Source organism: Triturus cristatus, chromosome 6 (assembly GCF_964204655.1).
Source record: "Triturus cristatus chromosome 6, aTriCri1.1, whole genome shotgun sequence".
In the NCBI taxonomy this organism is placed as follows: Eukaryota; Metazoa; Chordata; class Amphibia; order Caudata; family Salamandridae; genus Triturus; species Triturus cristatus.
The window spans coordinates 1,397,609,074-1,397,629,031 of NC_140589.1; the positions used below are offsets into that span (position 1 = coordinate 1,397,609,074).

The following is a 19,958-nucleotide window of genomic DNA, read 5'->3' on the forward strand; positions in this document are numbered from 1 at the left end:
GTGTTGTAGCTCATGTTGTGGTACTGTTTTGCACTTTACAGTACATTACAGTTCAGCGTTGCCCATATATGTGGCTACCGACATAAAAGTAATAAATAATATGCCTTTTCTGGTTGTAAAATACTTAAGATGTTTGGTAAGAAAACTTTGCAAGTATCCTTTGTCATGTATACTTTAACACACTACCACTTTCCCAATTCGTAGCATGTAAATACCTATATTGGGAGGGGCTGTTAAATAAAACAAAAAATAAACTATCAATTTCTTAAGATGACACATTCTTTCCCTCATGGGATATCTCAACAATAAAACAACTACTTTATATTTATATATATCTATTATTACTTATATATTGCAAATTGTTGCTGGAATGTCCACACTAAATGCATGTAAACAAGATGGAACGTCAGAACCAAGTAACGGAGGGAGTTTTAAAATTTGTCTGGGAGAAGGTGAATCAAGAAATTGATTCTGAAGGGGTGGAATAGCGTTCTCCACTTGTATACCAAGTCAACAGACAGGATGGCTTCCGAATGTAGCCTTATTAGGTCTTGGCAACAATCAGCTTTTGCTGTCTGCAGGCAGATATATTCCTTCCAATATAAAACATACATAAGAGTGGCCTTTGGGTCAGTCCCGTGCTCAGGGCTGGATGGCTATGTTATCTATCTCAGTTGTCTGTTTTTGATACAATGGCTTTCCTCCCTCTTCTTGTTTGCAAGCCGAGGAGAATTTAGGTCTCACACTGTTCTCCCTGGATGAGATGCATCCTTCCACTTGAGGGGATCTTTTTCTTTTCTTTTGTGCGCTCCATGCAAGTGTGTGGTTTCATCGCTATCTTCTCCTGCTTGTTCCTCTGCCCTATGTGCTTTTAGTTATATAGATTCATATAAAGAAAGTTAACAAATAAATGTATTTTCAGTATATTGAGATCCCGTCATAACAATATATGAAGCACAATTTTCCTGTTACAATGAAGTGAAGTGTACGTGCTTGGCTACATGTTTAGGATGGAGGCTGTAAAGAAGAGGCGGGGGGTTTGTTAAAACATACATAGTCTGTGTGTCAAGGATGTCATGTCCATAAAACAATGGCTTGATAAAAACTGACATTGTAATTGTTCATAAAGAAATTTTTTCAGAACCGATTGCTACATGCTTACTGATGTACATAATTTGAATTTCACAGACCTTGAATCTTGGCCCCCTTATACATAGGAATGAGTCTGTCCAGGTCCTCTGGTGGCTCCGAAATTTGCTCAAGAGTTGGGTCAAAGAGTTGCAGCATTGTTGCAGCCAGATTGAATCCAACCTCCTTGGAATTGAAATTGCTGTGTGTCCACCCATTTACATAATACCGACTGGAGAACTTGGTGAGCGGGCCAGCAGCTCTGACTGTGATATCGTTCGTGTGGAAGGTGGTATTAACCACAAGCCTTCCATCAAAAACCAGACATGCATCATTCATCGCTTTGAAGGCTTCATAATCTACCCTCTTTAGGGAAAAGTTAAAAAATACCTGAAATACAAAAAGGTAGCATAAGTTAATGCAAAGTATCTATGATGGAAGACACTCTTATTGTTATTGTAATTACTATTAGTACATATCGAGGAGAGCTAGAAACAGTTTAGTCACTTCTCAATTCTCTATTGCTACATGCTCTACGCCCTGATAAATACCTTCGCAGGCTGAATACCAGCTTCGTATGAGGGAGGAGTCGTTATGAGCACAGAAACATTACAGGCATGCTTCTGGACTTAATAACTGCAAACGTCTAACACTATTGTGAAAAGAAAATATGACCTTAAAGCCAAAGACAAATGTGGACATATGCCTTGAGTGACATGACCAAGCACTGGCCATTGGACTAAAAGCGATTAGGGCCCCCAAATAACATTTACTAGTTTAAGGCAAAAGTTATCTGCTGCAGCATCTCACCATTTTTGTCAAATATCTTTTTATTGGTTTCAAAGATATAGGAATACGCAGAAATGTCAAGCAACAAATAGGGGAAGGAGACCCCAATGCATAATTTGAGCCAAACAGTGCAGTGGGCTAACAGATCTCATACAGTTTGTTAACTAGGAATCATCGTTTCACAAATAACCTTATCGGTCTACCTCCGCCCCCCCAACCCCCTGTAGAACATAAGAACCTGAGAACTTAAATCATAAACAGTTGCTGTGCAAGGTCACTGTCTAGGGAGAAGGGAACTCGTCTGTCCTTGAAGTCCTTTCCGCTTCTCGAGAGGACCAGTGGCAGTTCTAGATATGAAAGAGATGGAGAGCTCGTAGCCTCGGACCGCAGGCAAACAGGGGCAATTCCTCAGAGAAGTATTCTACAAGGGGGGGGGGGGCCCATCTCATCATTTTTCATTGTTTGTTTCCCTTTATTTTTTGATACCATATCAAGACACGGAGGCCAATCTCATCACCCACATCATGGTCATTGTCTGAATTTGTGCCATTACAGGGATGCAGGGTGTGTGTTTGCCCTGTGGAGGCAGATCAAGTGGAGGAAGTGGGGCCCCTGTGGCGACCAAGGTCAGCTTCGATCGAGGTTAGACTGGTGCAGACTCTACCTCAGAGAGGACAATTGGAGCCTCATCTTCCGGGTTGATGGAGTCAGCGTTAAAGTGCCGGGAACCGACGTGGACCATGGTGCTGGGAGTGGTGATATGCTGAAGCTGGAGACATTCCCGTTAAGGGTTCAGAGGGTCCAGTTGAAACCAGGGTGAACCTGCCTGGCAGTAATCCAGGTGCAGAACCTCTAGGCTCTATGGACCCGCAGACGTGCCAGAGGGAACCAGCAAGGATCTAGAGTTGGAGCACAGCCTCGCAAAACTCTCCCATCGGTTTAGAGATGGAGGATAGTCCCAGAAACTCAGGTTGTGCCAGAACAAGTTCTGGGATCCGCTCTAAAGTCAAACGACTTCAGGAGTGAGATTGAAACGTATGGTGCAGCCCCAGCACTTTCTCAAGGGCGTGTGAATGGTGGGAAGTGGCTGAGTCCTACTTCGATTTCATATCGTTTATCTTTAACTTATCTGAGGATTTGGACTGAAAGGAAGACTGATCTCTGGAATGACTTCTACAACTTCTATATCTCGAATGGGACCGGGACCAAACTTTAGACTTGGATCAATCTTGTTAGGGAGTCTTCTGATGTTTGGCGATGTAGTTTCGCTTCGCAGTCTCATATAGCCTTCAGACTCATCTACACACAGTCACTGCATGCCTTAGAGTTGTGACTTGACTGCAGGAACCACAGGCAGATCTTATGAGGATTGGTGACAGACATTTGTTTGCAACAGTCTTTACAGTGCTTAAAACCCATCATTTTGGGATGTGACATATTCCTTGCAACTGCAAGAAGAAAGAATGATCGACGAACAAGTTACTTACCTTCAGTAACGATATATCTGTAAGAAACATAGGTTAGTTATAGACTCCTTACCTTTGAATATCCCCCAGGCGTCAGAATGGATCCGGAAAGTTTTTTATCAGCAGTACCTCTGCACGTCGGTAGGTGGGGTCGGTCAACTCCACGTCCGTCGTCGGCGTCGCCAGGATGACGTCGCGAAAGCTACTTTGCGCCGCCCTCGTGCGCTGACGTCAGTTCTGTACACGACTTTCTGCGCCAGAAACGCAGAGCCATGCAAGACACTGACCACTGGTGCACAAAACAAGGGCCCTGAAAGGATGACCTTAACCCTAGAAATCAGTTCGCAGAACGGGGAGGATGGGTGGGGCAGTAAGGAATCTATAACTAACCTATGTTTCATACAGATATATCGTTACCGAAGGTAAATAACTTGTTCATCTGAAAGAAACAGTTAGTTATAGATTCCTTACCTTAGGGTAGATACCCCAGCAATACCAACCCCGGAGGTGGGTCTGCGAACCAAGATCACACCAGAAAGTCCTGGAGAACAGAACGGCCGAAGAAGCCATCTCTCCGGACTTGGCTGTCCAGGCAGTAGTGTCTCTTAAACGTGTGGAGCAATGCCCACGTATCTGCCTGACAGATGTCGTGTAGGGGGAATCCCCACCCCAAAGCAGTAGTAGCTGAGTTGCCCAGGTAGGATGGGCACGCAGCCCCACTGGAGGCTCCTTCTTAGCCAAAGAGTAACAGGCTTTGAAGCACAAAACGACATACCTGGAGATGGTCAATTTGTGCACGGCCCAACCTTTCTTAGCGCCCACGTAACCAACAAAGAGCTGGTCGTCCACCCGAAATAGTTTGGTGCGATCCAAATAGAAGGAGAGTGCACGTTTTGGATCCATGCGGTGGAGCCTCTCTTCCTCTTTTGAAGGATACGGAAAGAAGGTGGGCAAAGTGATGGTTTGGCCAATATGAAAAGAAGTGACCACCTTTGGAAGAAAGGAAGGTTGAGTTCTGAGGACGACCTTGTCCGGATAAACAGCCAGAAAGGGAGGCTTGGAAGACAGAGCTTGTAGCTCACTCACCCTGTGTGCAGAGGTGATGACCACCAAAAAAGCAGTTTTGAAAGTTAGGATTCTGAGAGGACAGTTATGTAGCGGCTCGTAGGGAGCGCACATAAGATAGGTTAACACCAAGTTCAAGTCCCACTGAGGCATTACAAAGAGAACAGGAGGAAACAGATGAGTAATGCCCTTAAGAAAGCGATTTACAACAGGGGACTTGAAAAGAGAAGGATGATCAGGAAGCCTAAGAAAGGCTGAAATGGCCGAGAGGTAGCCCTTTAGAGTGCCCAGAGCAGAGCCCTGCTGGGTCAAAGAAAGGAGGAACAAGAGAACCTCGGAAAGAGGGGCAGAAAGGGGATCCCAGCCTTAGCTGTGCACCATGCCACAAATGTATTCCATTTGCAGGCATATACCGTCTTAGTGGAGGGACGCCTGGCTGCCAAGCTTACTTCACAGACTTTGGGAGGCAAATCAAATGACGTCAACTGCCGCCGCTCAATCTCCACGCAAGGAGGTGGAGGCTGGACAGGTTTGGGTTGAGGACCGCCCCCTGCTGCTGCGACAGAAGATCCGCCCGAGTAGGCAGTCGGGTCGAGTAAACGATGGCCATGTTGAGCAGCTCGGGATACCAGACTCTTTGTGCCCAGTCCAGAGCCACAAGAATGACTTGGGCCCGGTCGCGTTTGATCTTCTTCAGCACTCTGGGAAGAAGTGGTATCGGAGGAAAGGCGTATAGAAGACCGCAACTCCACTCGCAACAAAAAGCGTTGCCTAGCGAGTACCGCCTTGGAAATTCCAATGCGCAAAACTGCTGACATTTAGTGATCTCTTCGGTGGCGAATAGATCTAACCAAGGCTCTCCGCACTGTTGAAAGAGACCTTGCACCACCTCCGAGTGAAGACGCCATTCGTGATCATCATGCACCTGCGGCTGAGTTTGTCCGCCCTGGCGTTCAGTGAACCTGCCAGGTGTTGAACCACCAGGGATATGCCCTGATGATCCACCCATGTCCAGAGACGGAGGGCCTTTTGATGTAGGCTCCACGACCCCACCCGCCTTGTTTGTTGCAGTACCACATGGCGGTGGTGTTGTTCGTGAACACCTGCACTACTCTTCCCCGGACAGAGGGAAGGAATGCTTTCAGTGCAAGACGGATCGCCCAAAGCTCGAGAAGGTTGATGTGGAGCTCAGTTTCCGCCAGAGACCAAAGGCCTCTGATCTCTGCCTCTCCCATGTGGCCGCCCCATCCCAGATGGGATGCGTCTGTTATCACTGTGTGTTCTGGTTGGGGAAGGGAGAGGAATCTGCCATTGACCCAATCCTGGTTCATGAGCCACCACAGCAATTGTCGTGCAGTGCCCTCCAAGATCTGGACGCAATCAGACAGATTCCCCTGATGCTGCGCCCACTGGAACTTCGGGTCCCACTGCAGAACCTGCGTATGCCACCTGGCATGATCGACCAGCAGGATGCAGGAGGCCATGAGGCCCAGCAGCCTCAGGGTCATCCTGACCGAAACCCGGGAAAGAGGCTGAAAGATCTAACTCATAGCCCGAATACCCCGGACTCGCTGTTCGGGAGGATAAACACGAAACGGTGTCGTGTCCAGAACCGCTCCGATGAAGAAGAGCTTCTGAGAGGGGTCAGGTGCGACTTCGGCACGTTGATGGGGAACTCCAGCGAATTCAGGAGGTCGGCCATAGTCCGGAGGTGGGAGACGACTGCTTGGGTCGAACCTGCCTCAACAACCAGTCGTCAAGATAGGGGAAGACTGGAACCCATAACCTGCGCAGATGAGCTCCGACAACCGCCATCACTTTCGTGAACACCCGAGGGGCGGTGGTAAGGCCAAAGGAGAGCACGGTAAACTGAAAGTGCTCGTGGCCTACCCTGAACCGCTGGTAACGCCGGTGGGCTGCCAGGACAGGGATGTGGAAATAAGCATCCTACAAGTCCAGCGCTACCATTCAGTCTCCAAGGCCGAGGGCAGACAAGACCTGAGCCAGTGTCAACATTTTGGACTTCTCCTTCCGGAGGAAACGGTTGACGTCCCTGAGATCCAAGATAGGACGCAGGCCCTTGTCCTTCTTGGGCACCAGAAAGTAGTGGGAATAACAACCATGACCTACTTATGGGCAGGAACGCGCTCAATGGCTCCCTTGGAGAAGAGAGCCACAACTTCCTGTTGGAGAAGGACCGGATGATCCCCCGACATGCGATGGTACTGGGGTGGCATGGCTGGAGGGATAGTCATGAAGGGGAGGGAGTAGCCCCTTCGGACTATCTGCAAAACCCACCTGTCCGACGTGATGGTGCGCCAGTGGGGGGAGGTGATGGCGAATCCTGCTGTACACTGGCATTTGATGGGCCTGAAAGGTCGGACTAGGAAGGTTTGGAGGCTGCTGCAGAGGGGAGTGGACTGGCCCGCCTGCTGGCCCCCCAAACCACGTCAACAGTTCCCACGTCCCCAGCCGCGCTGAGGTGGAACAGCTTGCACTGGCCTGTGGCTCTGAAAGGAACGTGTTGGGGCACCCCTTCCGTAGCCACGAAACGGGAAAAAAGCAGACCGTGCAGGTAGCGTGGTGGAGAGGCCCAAGGACTTGGCTGTAGCCCGAGAGCCCTTGAAGCGCTCTAGCGCACTGTCTGCCTGGTCGCCGAACAGGCGACGGCCATCAAAGGGCATGTCCATCAAGGTGTTCTGGACATCCCCAGAAAAGCCAGTTGTTCTCAACCAGACGTGACGACGAAGCGCCACCGACCTTGAAATGGTCCTACCCAGTGAGTCGGCAGTGTCCAGTCCACAGCAGATGGAGAACTTTACTGCGTCTCACCCCTCGGCAACAGCATGGGAGAGCATGGGCCGGGCCTCCTCCGGACACTGAGGCAGCACTTGCGCCACCGTATCCCACACAGAGTGAGAATAATGCCCCAAGAGGCATGCGGTGTTCACTGACCGCAGCCCTAAGCTGGAGGAAGAAAACAACTTCTTCCTAAACTGATCCAGCTTCTTGGATTCCCTGTCCGGTGGTGCAGTAGGGAATGCGCTCTGGAATGATGAGCCTTGGACTACCAAGCTCTCGGGGGTGGGGTGTTGAGAGAGGAAAGTGGGATCGCCCAGGGCCTGGTGGTGGTGTAAGGCAACCATCCTGTCCACAGGAGGCCCTGTGGTGGGCCTGGACCAGGTGCCCAAAAGGATGTCTGTGAGGGCTTCATTAAACGGCAGCCGGAGCTCAGAAGAGCTCGCTGCCGGTTGAAGCCCCTCTTTCAGGAGGTTAGTCCTGACTGCCACAATAGGTAGCTCGAGGTGTAGGGCCTCGTCCGGCCCACGCAACACCACTGCGTAAGACGCTCCCTACTCCGTAGCCACGGTAGGATGACACAACATGCCAAGGTCTGGTGACGTGTCCAGACCACTGGCATCTCCCAGGTCTTCTCTCCAGTCCTGATCGTATTCCAGCTGAGCAGTCTTCCTCACCCTCCTCTGGCTGCCGTACTGGCTGAAAATAGCCAGGGTGGAATGCAGGCACAAAAGTACCCATCTGCGCCGGATCCAGCGTTGGCTGACAACGGTCTGGCTCCGTATCCACATCGGGGTGGAAGCCGGGGTAGATGCCGGCTGGGGGTCCAGCCGGTGTCGGCTGCAGACGTGGTGCCGGTGGAATCGCCACCGGTGGAGGTGTTACGAGGTCGATCTGCGACGATCCGGATCCATGCCTGGATCCAAGGGGGCCCTGCGGAGCCAAGGCCGGAGCCACTGGTGTTGAAGGCCTAGGGCCCCCAGCCGAGTCCGCGGGGCCTGAAGGCGCACCAGCGGAGTCGGGCTGCCCAAAGATGGCAGGCATCGCTTCGTAAAACTGACGAAGCTGGGCAGGGGTCGCTGCCGGTCCCGGGAAGGGAGGGAAGGCCGGAGTCGACCCTGAAGGCTCCGCACGTGGAGCTGCGGGAGGGGCACCACCCACACCCTGCGTTGCATCAGCCGACGGGAAGTCGAAGAGCGACGATGCTTCTTCAACTTCTTTTTATGCTTTGACTACCTGACCCCGAGTGCGAAGACTTCGACAAGGAGTGATGATGGCTCTGCGACCGGTCCCTTGACCTCCCGCACGACCGGGACCTCGCACGACACGGAGCCGACTGCCAGGCCTCAGGGAGCTTTCTGGACCACACCCGCAAAGACTTCGGCCATGGTTCGACAGTCGGAGCACGACTTGGGGTCAAGGTCGCGCTCCAGGCACTAGACGCACACGCGGTGCGGATCAGTCCCCGACATCAGTCGGGTACAGGAACCGCAGGCCTTGAAACCGGGCATCCCTCGTGCACCAGGAGTCGATGTAGACTCAAAAAAAGAAGTCGACAAACGTAGGAAAAAAGTCAGTCAGAAAGTGACTGGAGGTACCGCTCTCTTCGGATCTGCGCTTGCTGGCACGGAAAAAGAAAGAACTGACGTCAGCGCGCAAAGGCGGCGTCTAAGTTACTTACGCAAGTCATCCCGGCGACCACTAAGCCGACGATGGACGAGAAGTCGACCGACGCCACCTACCGACGCGCAGGAGTACTGCTGCCGAAAAACGTTCTGGATTCAGTCTGATACCTGGAGGATTTTCTAAGTTAAGGAATCTATAACTAATTGTTTCTTTCAGATATAAGGTCTAAAAAAGGCGAGAGGTAGCCTCAGATCCATGTTTGGTGGCATAGAAAACAAGCATTGAAAATGCAATAGGTCTCGCCTTTGATTAAGTTAAAGCCATTTGCTTTGCTAATGGTATTGTATAGCAAAGCAAATGGCTTTAACTTAATCAAAGGTGAGACCTATTGCATTTTTAATGCTTGTTTTGCATTGTGTAGTGTTATACTGCAAAGCTTGAAATGGCCACTAAATGTACAAAGACATACAGTACTGATAAAACTATATTGCACATGGATGTTAATGTAAGAAAGTTGGGTTTCACCAAGTAGTCTTGATGGGTTTTGATTCTATTAAAGTCTTTTTCATCAAACTTCAGAATTACAAACAAATGAGCTTCATTTTTGCTTTCCTAGCTGCTTGATGTGCACAGTTTATCTCCAATTTGTTATTTCCATTTTGTTGAGTTGCAATAAAATAGCCTCCTACAGCATTTCATTAGAGACTGCTCAAGCAACATTGTGACATAATTCACTTTACTTTTCTTTCATTGACTGGAAAGTGAGAGGAGTTTGTAAATACCATTTCCTATGTCAAAAACCACGAGCAACAATTTGTCAGAAGACATAGCCTGACATTTGACGTCTGTCTTTGTAGCGCACTAGTTGTGACAAGATAAATGCAAAATTTACATGCATCTTTATTTATAGTTTGGACTTTGGCGAAAGCCCAAAAAACTAGACAGTTCAGTATTTCATTAACTTTATGTATTCCCAGGGACCCAAATAATGTCAGTGAATTCCTGTGGATACCTACATCACCTACCTACATGCCTGCTCTCCAGAGACTCGTGAGGCCCCATTTAAAATAGGACTTTATCAAACCACATTATGCATCGTAGGGGCTAGGGGCCAAGTCATTCTATTAACAAAGCGAATGTTAGGACATGCATGCCTGACCTGTAGGTCCCGACGTTAAAATTTTAAATATGTATTTTTTTTAACATGTACAAATACTTTTTAAATACTCACCTGCTTACATTCTTTTTTATAGAGTATTTTTAAATTGTTTAATAATACAAATAAAGGTATACTTCACTAAGGCTCTGGCAGAGTTAGAAGTAATCACCAAAATAAAAAGGAATCCACCCCCCCCACCCTCCCTCCTCTCCCGCCCGTCTTACCGCCCTGCAAAAGAGCTGTAGCATAAGGTTTTAGTTACCTTAGTAGTGCAACGCAGCTCACGGTAACATCCTGACGTTGTTTTGGGATGCCAGAGCTCTCATGTTTCCCTGACCCAACCATGAGCAGCTCATCCAGTCCGGGTTTTTGGTTTTCATTTTGATACTTTTAGTCCTTTTGCTTACATTGTAAAATAAGGAGAAGTCAAAAATGCAAAACAACAACAGACGGCATCAGCTGTTGGTGCATGAAACTCGAGAGACCTGGTATAAGAGATGCCTATGAAAAGGCACGACGACACAAAATATTTTACGAGCGTGCACCCTCTGGACTACATTATCAGTTACTGTTCTTTTAATCTCGCCAACCATCTCCACTGACCTCTTATGGGACACGGCAATATGGTGCAATATATTAAATCAAATCACTTCTATTTAGACAGATGCCGCAAGATGTCAGCTAATAACTATTCTCTTTACTACGGGCCTCGTGACAAGTTACCCCAGATCGGTCACGAGTCTTATTACGACTCCCTGAATGACATTTTAGTTTCCTCAAGTTCCATGCACCCTCCATTTTGCAGCACCGATGTGTTTCCGTCGTAACCTGTGTTGAATGGCGGAAGCAACTGATAGAGTACCAGCAAATTCACGAAGACGCCCCACCCTCGAAAGCCAGCGTAGCCAAACAAATCATCTATCAACAAGGATTCATTTCCCCGGTTTTCACAGAGAAGAGTGTACAGAGCCATCCGGGCTCTCCCCGACAATGTTGCACTCACACACGCATTCATGCACCCCTCGGGGCGGGCTCGTCCCGAGGGTATAAATAAAGGAGGCGGAAGACCGCTCGGGGTCTTCCCACCACGAGAACGGAACGGTGGCCCTGTGTCCTTTATTTCATGCGAACATCGCTAACTGCGACACAGGCCCCGCCGCGCTACATTGGCGACGAGGCCGGTCGCGCCCTTACGCGTGCCTTCCGGTCCCTTGTGGCCCCCTCCGGAGAGTGTGCGGAGCCCACCAGCGGTGCTCACTCTCCTACTGCCTACCTGCTTACTTCCCGGAGCTCGCGGAGCCCACCCGCACCGCTCCGATCAGGCCGCCTGGACTGCGCGTCGGTCCCGCCTTCTGCTCCCCGTGCTACTCAGCCCGTCAGCGCTGCACCCGCCCACGCGTCTCCCTCAGCAACGGGAGCGCGTTCAGCTGGCGGCGCTTCTGTGCGGTGTGTGGGGTAAGTGGAGTGGCCCCACCCTGCAGCTTCTTCCTCGTATGATGTCCCCGCTCCTGCTCTGCCTAGTGCTGGCTCCTGATCCACGCCGGCCGGTGTGCTGTGGGGGCCTCATCAGGGCTGCCCTCTCTGCTGCCTGAAAAAAAAAAAAAGAAGAAGAGGCAAGGAAAGGGAAATGGGGCTCAAGAAGGAGAAAAGGGGGAGATGGTCATCCCAGGAACACGACCGTGGGCCCGGCGGCAACAAGCATTGGCAGCATCCAAGTGACCCGTCCAGACACGCAGGCACGGGACAACTACTTCGCGCAACACACGCAGTGGCCCACCTCGAGCATACTTTGTTAGCCTTCATCCACAGGGCAGTGGGGGCTAATCGGAGGCCGTAGGCATTGCCTGCAGGACTTCGCAACGTGGGCGTCCTTGACCAGGCGTAAGGACAGAGCACACGCCCCAGAGCGACACGCTAACGTACAAGCTGCGCCCTTGCACCGGCGTGCCCCTGCCTGGCCGCGATGAGCACTGCACCTGCCGCAGGCGCGGCCGCCCAGCAAGATGGAGGGCGCAATCCAGTCGCTGGTGCCAACCCACCACCACCAGTGGTCACCCACACCGCAGTCGCACCGCTATCCCCGTTCAGCGAGGCTTCGGACCCCGCCACTGCTGCGCCACGATGGAAGGCGTGGGTAGGTCGGCTGAATCACTATTTCAAGGGGACACGTGAAACCGATGGAACGGTAAAACGATCACTCCTTATCTACTATAGAGGAGCAGAGATTTACGACCTGTTTGAGACGCTCCCCAACACAGAGAATGAGGACGACTACGGTGCGGCGGTCGCCGCGCTCAACAGACACTTCGATCCACAGCTTAACCCCGACTTCGAAAAATTCAAGTTCAGGAGGGCGTGGCAGACCGAAACCGAGTCGGTCGACATGTTCTACGCGCGGATACACCGCCTGGCTAGCACGTGCCCATTCACAGACCAGAGGGAGGGAATCTGGGACCAGATCATCTTAGGCTGCCGCTCAAAGCTCCTGCGAAAGCTGATCCTCTGACAGCCCGGAATCTTGCTGGACGAGATCCTGGTCCTCGCCCGCTCCCATGAACTATCGGACGACCGGACAGAAGAGATGGAAGCGGCCTTACACACTCCGGTTGCCACGGGGTCCTAGCCTAGGGCCCCGCACATCAAAGGAGAAAAGGTGGAGGCCATCCAGAGGCGTCCCGCAGCGCCTCGTCAGGCCTCCAAACCACCACCAGGTGGGTCGTGTGGGTACTGTGGCGAAGATCACCCGGCAACAGCCGTCTGCGGGGCGAAGGGAAAACGTGCTCCCGCTGTGGTAGGCTAAACCACTATGCCAGAGTGTGCCGCGGCGGGCGGGCGGTTCTGGCAGCCATCGTCAAGACCCAGGTTCGGGCCACAGCAGATTCGCCAGGTCTCTCTCGTTGACCCGCCGCCAATCTCGGAAGACCAGCCACAGGCACAACACCCAATATACGAGGACGAAGACGAGGAGGTGTTCGTAGTGGGGTATGTCAGCCGGACAGGCTCCTGGCGAAGACCACCTTCCATGTGTTCAGTTTCAGTTGAGGGCACGGGGGTACAGGCCCTCATCGACACCGATGTATCTGTCAATGTGATGGATTCCGATCAGTATAACCGTCTGTCACCGCGACCCCCCCTTGCACCGTCCACGGCGCGAATATACACGTATGGAGGCACAGATCCTCTCACTCTAGTGGGAGCTACTCTACGGAGGCACAGTTCCAGGTCACTGAAGGCAAGAAAGGAACTTTACTCAGCTGCCACACAGCAGAGGATTTAGGATTTGTCTTCTTCGCCAACCAGGTACACGACTCGCATGCGGAGGCAATACTGAAGGAATTCCCAGCGCTCCTCACTGGCTTGGGGAAACTCAAGGGCAAGAGGTTCAAGCTCCACATAGACCCCTCAGTACGGCCGGTAGCCCTCAGACACCGGAGGGTGCCCTTTAACTTACGCCCGCAAGTGGAGGAGGAGCTGCGAAAGCTCGAAGAGCTGGACGTAATCGAGAAGGTCTCGGGCCCCACTCCCTGGGTGTCCCCGCTGGTCGTGGCACCCAAGCCCAAACAACCGGGGGCCATCAGACTCTGTGTCGACATGCGACTGCCCAACACGGCGGTGAAGAGGGAACGTCACATCACCCCCACGATGGACGACATTGTGGCGGACCTCAACGGGGCGAAGTGGTTCTCGAAGCTGGACCTAAATGCCGGCTACCACCAGCTGGAACTGGATCCGGAAAGCCGGTACATCACCACTTTTTCAACCCATGTCGGCCTCTGTAGGTACAAAAGGCTCAGCTTCGGAGTATCATCAGCCGCCGAGGTCTTCCAGAATGCAATCCGCGAGGCACTGTCAGGGCTGCAAGGGGTGATTAACCTCAGTGACGATATCCTTGTGTTCTCCACATCGCTCGAGGAACATCACTCCCACCTCCGGGCCACGCTCAAGAGACTGGCGGATTGTGGACTGACTCTACACAAATCCAAGTGCTCCTTTTATCAAGAAAGCGTAGATTCTTTGGGTACACGTTCACTCGTGAAGGACTCCTGGTAGACCCGAAGAAGGCTGAAGCCATCAGGGCGGCCAGCACACCACAAAGTCCCACTGAAGTGAGGAGCTTCCTCGGTATGGCCACCTACTGTGGACGGTTCATCCCCAATCTTGCAGCCATGTCGGAGCCGCTACGTGCCCTCACGCGTCACGACCACAAGTGGGAATGGACGCCAGCTGCCAACAAAGCGTTCCAAAACATCAAAACAGGACTACTAGACAAGACGGTCATGGCATACTTTCACCCCACATGGCGAACAGAACTGGTAGTTGATACCAGCCCGGTGGGCCTAGGGGCAGTCCTCCTGCAGGAACATGGCCCTGAAGTGTGGAAACACGTCGCATATGCCAGCAAAGCTCTCACGGACACGAGACGAGGTATGCCCAGATCGAAAGGGAGGCGCTGGCCATCAAATGGGTCTGTCAACATTTCCACCTGTATCTGTGTGGACAAGAATTTCATGTCGTGACGGACCACAAGCCGCTGCTCCCGCTGTTTGCTGGCTCATCCAGGTTAGCGCCACCGAGGATCGAAAGATGGGCGGTGCAGCTACAAGCATACAACTTCAAAGTAATCTACCGTCCTGGGGCTCACAACCCAGCGGACTATCTGTCCAGTCACCCGGAGTCGGCGGCGACATCTGCCCCGTTGGGGGACACATGCAGCACTGAAGCGTTTGTCAACATGGTGTCGCAAAGGGCATTTCCCAGGGCCATGACGCCGGAAGAAATGGGTCGAGCAACTCGAGAGGACCTCACTCTCTCTCGTGTTCGAAAAACGCTGGAGAATAATAGATGGGCCCATTTCATGGTTGGTGCCCGCGCCCTACGGCAAGAGGTCAGCCATGCACGCCAACAGTTGTGGCACGTCCGGAGTGAACTCAGTGTGGGGGAAGAAGGAGTCATCGTGAGGGGACACCTCATAGTGGTTCCGGAAAGCCTACAGAGAAGAGTCCTCCCGCTGGCACACGTGGGCCATCAAGGGATGGCCAAAACCAAAGCCAGGCTGCGTGACAATGTTTGGTTCCCGGCGATGGACTCCAAAGTAGATGAGATGGTCCGACAATGCCACGCCTGTACCATCACCGGAGGGGACCCTGCGCCAGCCCCAGTAATCACAGAAGAATCGTGCAGGACTCCTTGGACGCATCTCAGCGTGGACTTTGGGAGTTTTCCAGACGGTCGGCACATGCTGGTCATGGTCGACTCATTCTCAAAATTTCCTATTGTTGAAGTGATTGCGTTGACAGCGTTCACCCATGTGAAGAAGGTCCTGGACCGAGTGTTTGCAATGATGGGGTTGCCAGAGGAGGTCAGGTCGGACAACGGACCCCCTTTTCAGGGGCGAGAATTCCAAGAATACCTCGAATGTCTAGCGGTACGCCACAGGAAGATTACCCCGCTATGGCCCCAAGCAAATGGGGAAGTGGAACGGCTAATGAGAACAATCAATCGAGCGCTGCGCATTGCCGTGGAGAATGGAGAAGATCCGGAAGCGGCTCTTGAGCAGTTCCTCGGTGCATACCGCCAGACTCCACACAGCACCACCAAGTGTGCTCCGGCCCACCTTCTATTCAAAAGAGCCCCACGGGACAGCATTCCGTCAGATCCGGTGTGGGTACATGCCGAGCGGGATGATGCAGCCATCCAAGCAAGGAGGGAAACAACCAATCGGAAGGCCAGTGAGGCCCGAAGGGCCCAGGAACCGCAGCTGAGAGTGGGAGACCGCGTGGTGATCAAGGACCGACACCCTGGGTGGAAATTCCGGACTCCCTATGAGCCCGAGTTGTGGACTGTATTCAATGTTCAAGGGATCATGGTCACGGCTAAAAGGGGACAGCAATCCATCACAAGGAACGTATCGAGCTTCAAGAAGATCTCGGAGGCGGATACGGACCAAGATGGGTCCGGCTATCAAGGATCACCTTTGAGCCTCTCCTCCCCTGCGTCTCCCAGTGAGAGGATCACCTCACCGATCACCCCTCAGCAAGTCAGTCAGGACCATGCTGGTAATGTACGACCAACCTGCCAGGACACTGCTGCCGAGGCGTCCGGGAGTGTCCTGTTGGGCATCTCCCCTGAGCCTTGCGTCCGGAGCCATTAGTATGGTCTCCGGCCGAACCCGGTCCCGAGTCAGAGGCAGAAGGACTTTGTATATACTTCTCCATGACCGGGGAGAACGTGATGGTCCTGAACTGAAAGAAAGGAGGGATGTAGAGAGCCATCCTGGCTCTCCCCGACAATGTTGCACTCACACACGCATTCATGCACCCCTCGGGCGGGCTTGTCCCAAGGGTATAAATAAAGGAGGCGGAAGACCGCTCGGGGTCTTCCCGCCACGAGAACGGAACGGTGGCCCTGTGTCCTTTATTTCATGCGAACATCGCTAACTGTGACACAGGCCCCGCCGCGCTACAAAGAGCAGATTCATCGGAAGCTCTCGTCGACAAATCTCACAGATTTAGAACAATGCTTCCACAATTAACTCACCAGCAGACACCCAGGAGGAGCCCCGCCTGCTGCATACCACAGCCGCATCCCTGGCCCGGGGCACACGGACTCGAAGCGACCATTAACCTCATTGTTCCTATATTCCCTCCACCAGGCAGACTCCCGGGGAACCAACGGATCGCGATACTCCACATGCCGGGACCACTTTCCACCCACCTGTAATCCCTTTGTGTGCACTTATGGCACATTTGTGAAGCCCTCAGGGCAGCTTGTTGGATTTGGGCGCGATACGTGACCACACAGACTGCGCCGTCTCATGCAATCGGGTGCCATTGTTGGGTCTTCTATGAAAAAAAGACACACAATAGTGCACCTAGCGCAGAGGTTGGAGGATTAAAAACCAAGCAGTGCCCCGGGGCGCGGAATACTCAAGGATGACACCATTACAGGCGGCACCAAGGATGAGCCACACAAATAGAATGAAGCTGGAATGGCAACAGATGCAAGTCCAACATCGTGCTGCGGGCAACGGCGCTCCTTAGGTAAAACTCTTTACACTGCTCGCCCAGCTCTCAACTGAGGGTTAGCCCCAGCACGACTATTTTTCACCTAGAAACGTTGCATAGCAGCACATGGATTTCATCTGGATCTACCCAAAAAGGCACGGCGTGGATACCAATTAAAAACAAGCGCTCGCCAGGCAGCCGCTGTTTATTTTTGCATCGCGCTTTCACTTTAAAGTGAAAGCGCGATGCAAACATAAACACGCAGCGCCCTCTCTCCTTTTGAGACGGCCCATCCGGACTGGCTCTCATGGCTTGTTCATCTAACACACCTCCTAAAGATAAGAAATTGCTTTGCAACAGCCACAAAACAGACGAGCCAGTCCGGAGGGGCTGGACCAAAAGGCAAAAGGGCGGTAACAAAGAAGCCTCATTTTCAATGAAAGGCCACCGTTTACCATAACCGATGATGCCTAGCAATGAAAATGAGGGGCGGGGCTTCAAGCCCTTTTCAAAAAGTACTGATGTGCAATAAATCTTGCGAGGCGTGCAGCGCATGCGCTGCCACGCTGCGCGAGACCTAAGAAGGAACTGACGTCAGCGCACAGGAGTGGCGCTTATATAAGCTCCACACATCATTACCACAGTGGAATTGCCTCAGAGCAGAGCTGCACTGTGCCACCTACTGGCGTGCAAAGGTACTGCTGAAAAGTTTCCAGATCCAGTCTGACATGGGCACTATTCAAAAGGTGAGGAATCTGTGGCTCAGAGTCTTTATCAGAAGCTATATTATTTAAATGAAAGTAATTTAATGTATAGTAATTTGTGGTTAGATTTACTATTGAGGTTAGCATAAGTTGCTTTTTTAGCTTAAATAAAGTTCATTAAGTTTAATATTAGAATCAATATAAAATATATGACTGATGTAGTGGGTTTGAGGTAGTAGTAATTATATTAAAGGGGGCATCCAGGGAAAGGGAATGATGCTGCAAAAGATCTAAAACAAAAGTAGATACCATTAAACAAAGACACATTCTGGAATTCCTATTATTTGCAGTGTTACAAATGCCAGGTTGGATAAAGGGAACTGTTTTGTTCTGTACAATGTATAGTCTCATAAAAGTACTTATCAGGCAGAAGTAGTGGTACTCCATATGATGGGTCCGATGTACTGGGAGATGCCAACATGCAACTATTCACATGGTAGGGTTTTCTGCTCCTGTATAATTTAATGTAATCGAAGTACCACAATTTAAAGGAGATGATTCAATAGAATCTACCCAAAAAGACATTAATAAATGTAATCTTCCATCCCATGCATACCTGTTGACTTTGGAGTAAATCGCTTATTCCTTGAATCACATTAACTCCCACTCAAGACCAAGTCTTTTTCAGGAGAATTCGGTTTCGGCTCGGGCCTTAAACGCTAGAGTGGGCCTTTAATGGCCAGTAGAGCCCATTAAGGCTGACTCTAAGGCTATAGTACATCCTGAATGTTGTCACACACTTTGAGGTTTTTTAAGAAGAAAGACTCACCAATCTAGACTTAGATAATGATTAATATATCCATTAGATATCTCCTATAAATGTGGGGCTCTTGACCTGAACAGGCAGAGTATCGCTTCCACAAATCATTGAGCTAGGTATTGATTACACTTACTTTTTCTGCCTGCGTTCCCCTAAATTTTACATAATTAACAAAAACAGAGATAAGAGATCCTGTGGTCATCACTATACCTCAACTTCTAGGACACAAATCCACATAATAATGTATTTATCTACAGCAATAAGCATTTACAATGAGGGGACAATCAGAAGGTGAAGCACATGTTGAAATATTTATCTAATTATTTTATGATTACTTAGAACAGGCCAGTAACTTTTTGAACAACAACGCTGTGCATTAGGTCAGATAGAAATCTGGTAGACAGAACAATAGGAGCCAAATAAGACAATGAGAGTATAACAGCAAATGTAAAATAAGATAATGTTTGTAGAGAAGTGAGAGCAGGGTCTAATAGGCATATGAAATACTGCACTGCAGGATACATAGGATCACAACAGGAAAAAGATCACCATATTTGCACTGTGAGGCCCTTGTGTAGAAAGCGCTTAATCTCTATGGCCATCCAGCTACAGAAATCTGTTTTTAAGTTAGATTTAAACACCTGTAGTGTAGGACTGGCCCTAATGTTAAACAGTAGAGCATTCCCGTGATTGGGTTGAAAAGGGTAAAGGTTTGGCATCTGAATGGGACATGGGATGATTTTGGTGTCATAAGGAGGTGCTGATTGCTTGATATTAGGTTGTGTGTGAGGATACATCATGAAGAGTCTCTGAAAGGTAACCTGGTGCTGATCCATGTATGGCTTTGAAGAACAGTGAGTTTGTAAAGGGCTCTGTGCTTAGCAGAGACCCAGTGAACTTGATGTTGGTACCAAAAAGCGGGAGAATTTGTGGGGAGACTAAAATGTTCTCTTGTGATAAAGTTTAGAACTTTGTTAAAAGGAGTGAAGGTGTGCTGAGGAAGGCCCACTAACAGGCTATAGCAGTAGTCTAGCTTGTTAACAATCAGTAAGTTGATCAGAACGTATGCAGTGCAGAAAGATATATGAGGACACATTCTGCATATAGTTAAGGTTTGCTATCTAGCTGCAGTGGCAGTTGAGCTAATGAAAGATGCCGCCCGCATGAAGACGTTGAACAGTGCTTCTAGGTTTCTGACTGATGAGGCAAAAATGAATGTGTTTGGCAGAAAACACATTTGTCATCCATTTATCTTGAATTCTGCGCACAACAGCTGAAGCACAGGGCAGAGTCATTATTCATATTGTGAAAATACACTGATAATAGTACCAGTTACAGTATATTTATTCTTTGTGTTTCAGGCATCTTCATAAAGCTCGGAGTATGAGCATCTAGGCA

The 19,958-nt window shown here is 50.5% G+C and overlaps 1 protein-coding gene across 2 annotated transcripts in view; it reads right to left on the minus strand.

Moving 5' to 3' along the window:
- The window catches only part of CFAP61 (cilia and flagella associated protein 61), a 2,048,453-nt gene that overhangs the window by 514,933 nt on the left and 1,513,562 nt on the right, over nucleotides 1–19,958 (minus strand). For both annotated transcript variants that reach the window (XM_085612416.1, XM_085612415.1), the window contains exon 23: nucleotides 1,191–1,518. In XM_085612416.1, coding sequence (XP_085468542.1) covers nucleotides 1,191–1,518 — 328 coding nt within the window. The remainder of the gene's footprint in view (nucleotides 1–1,190; nucleotides 1,519–19,958) is intronic.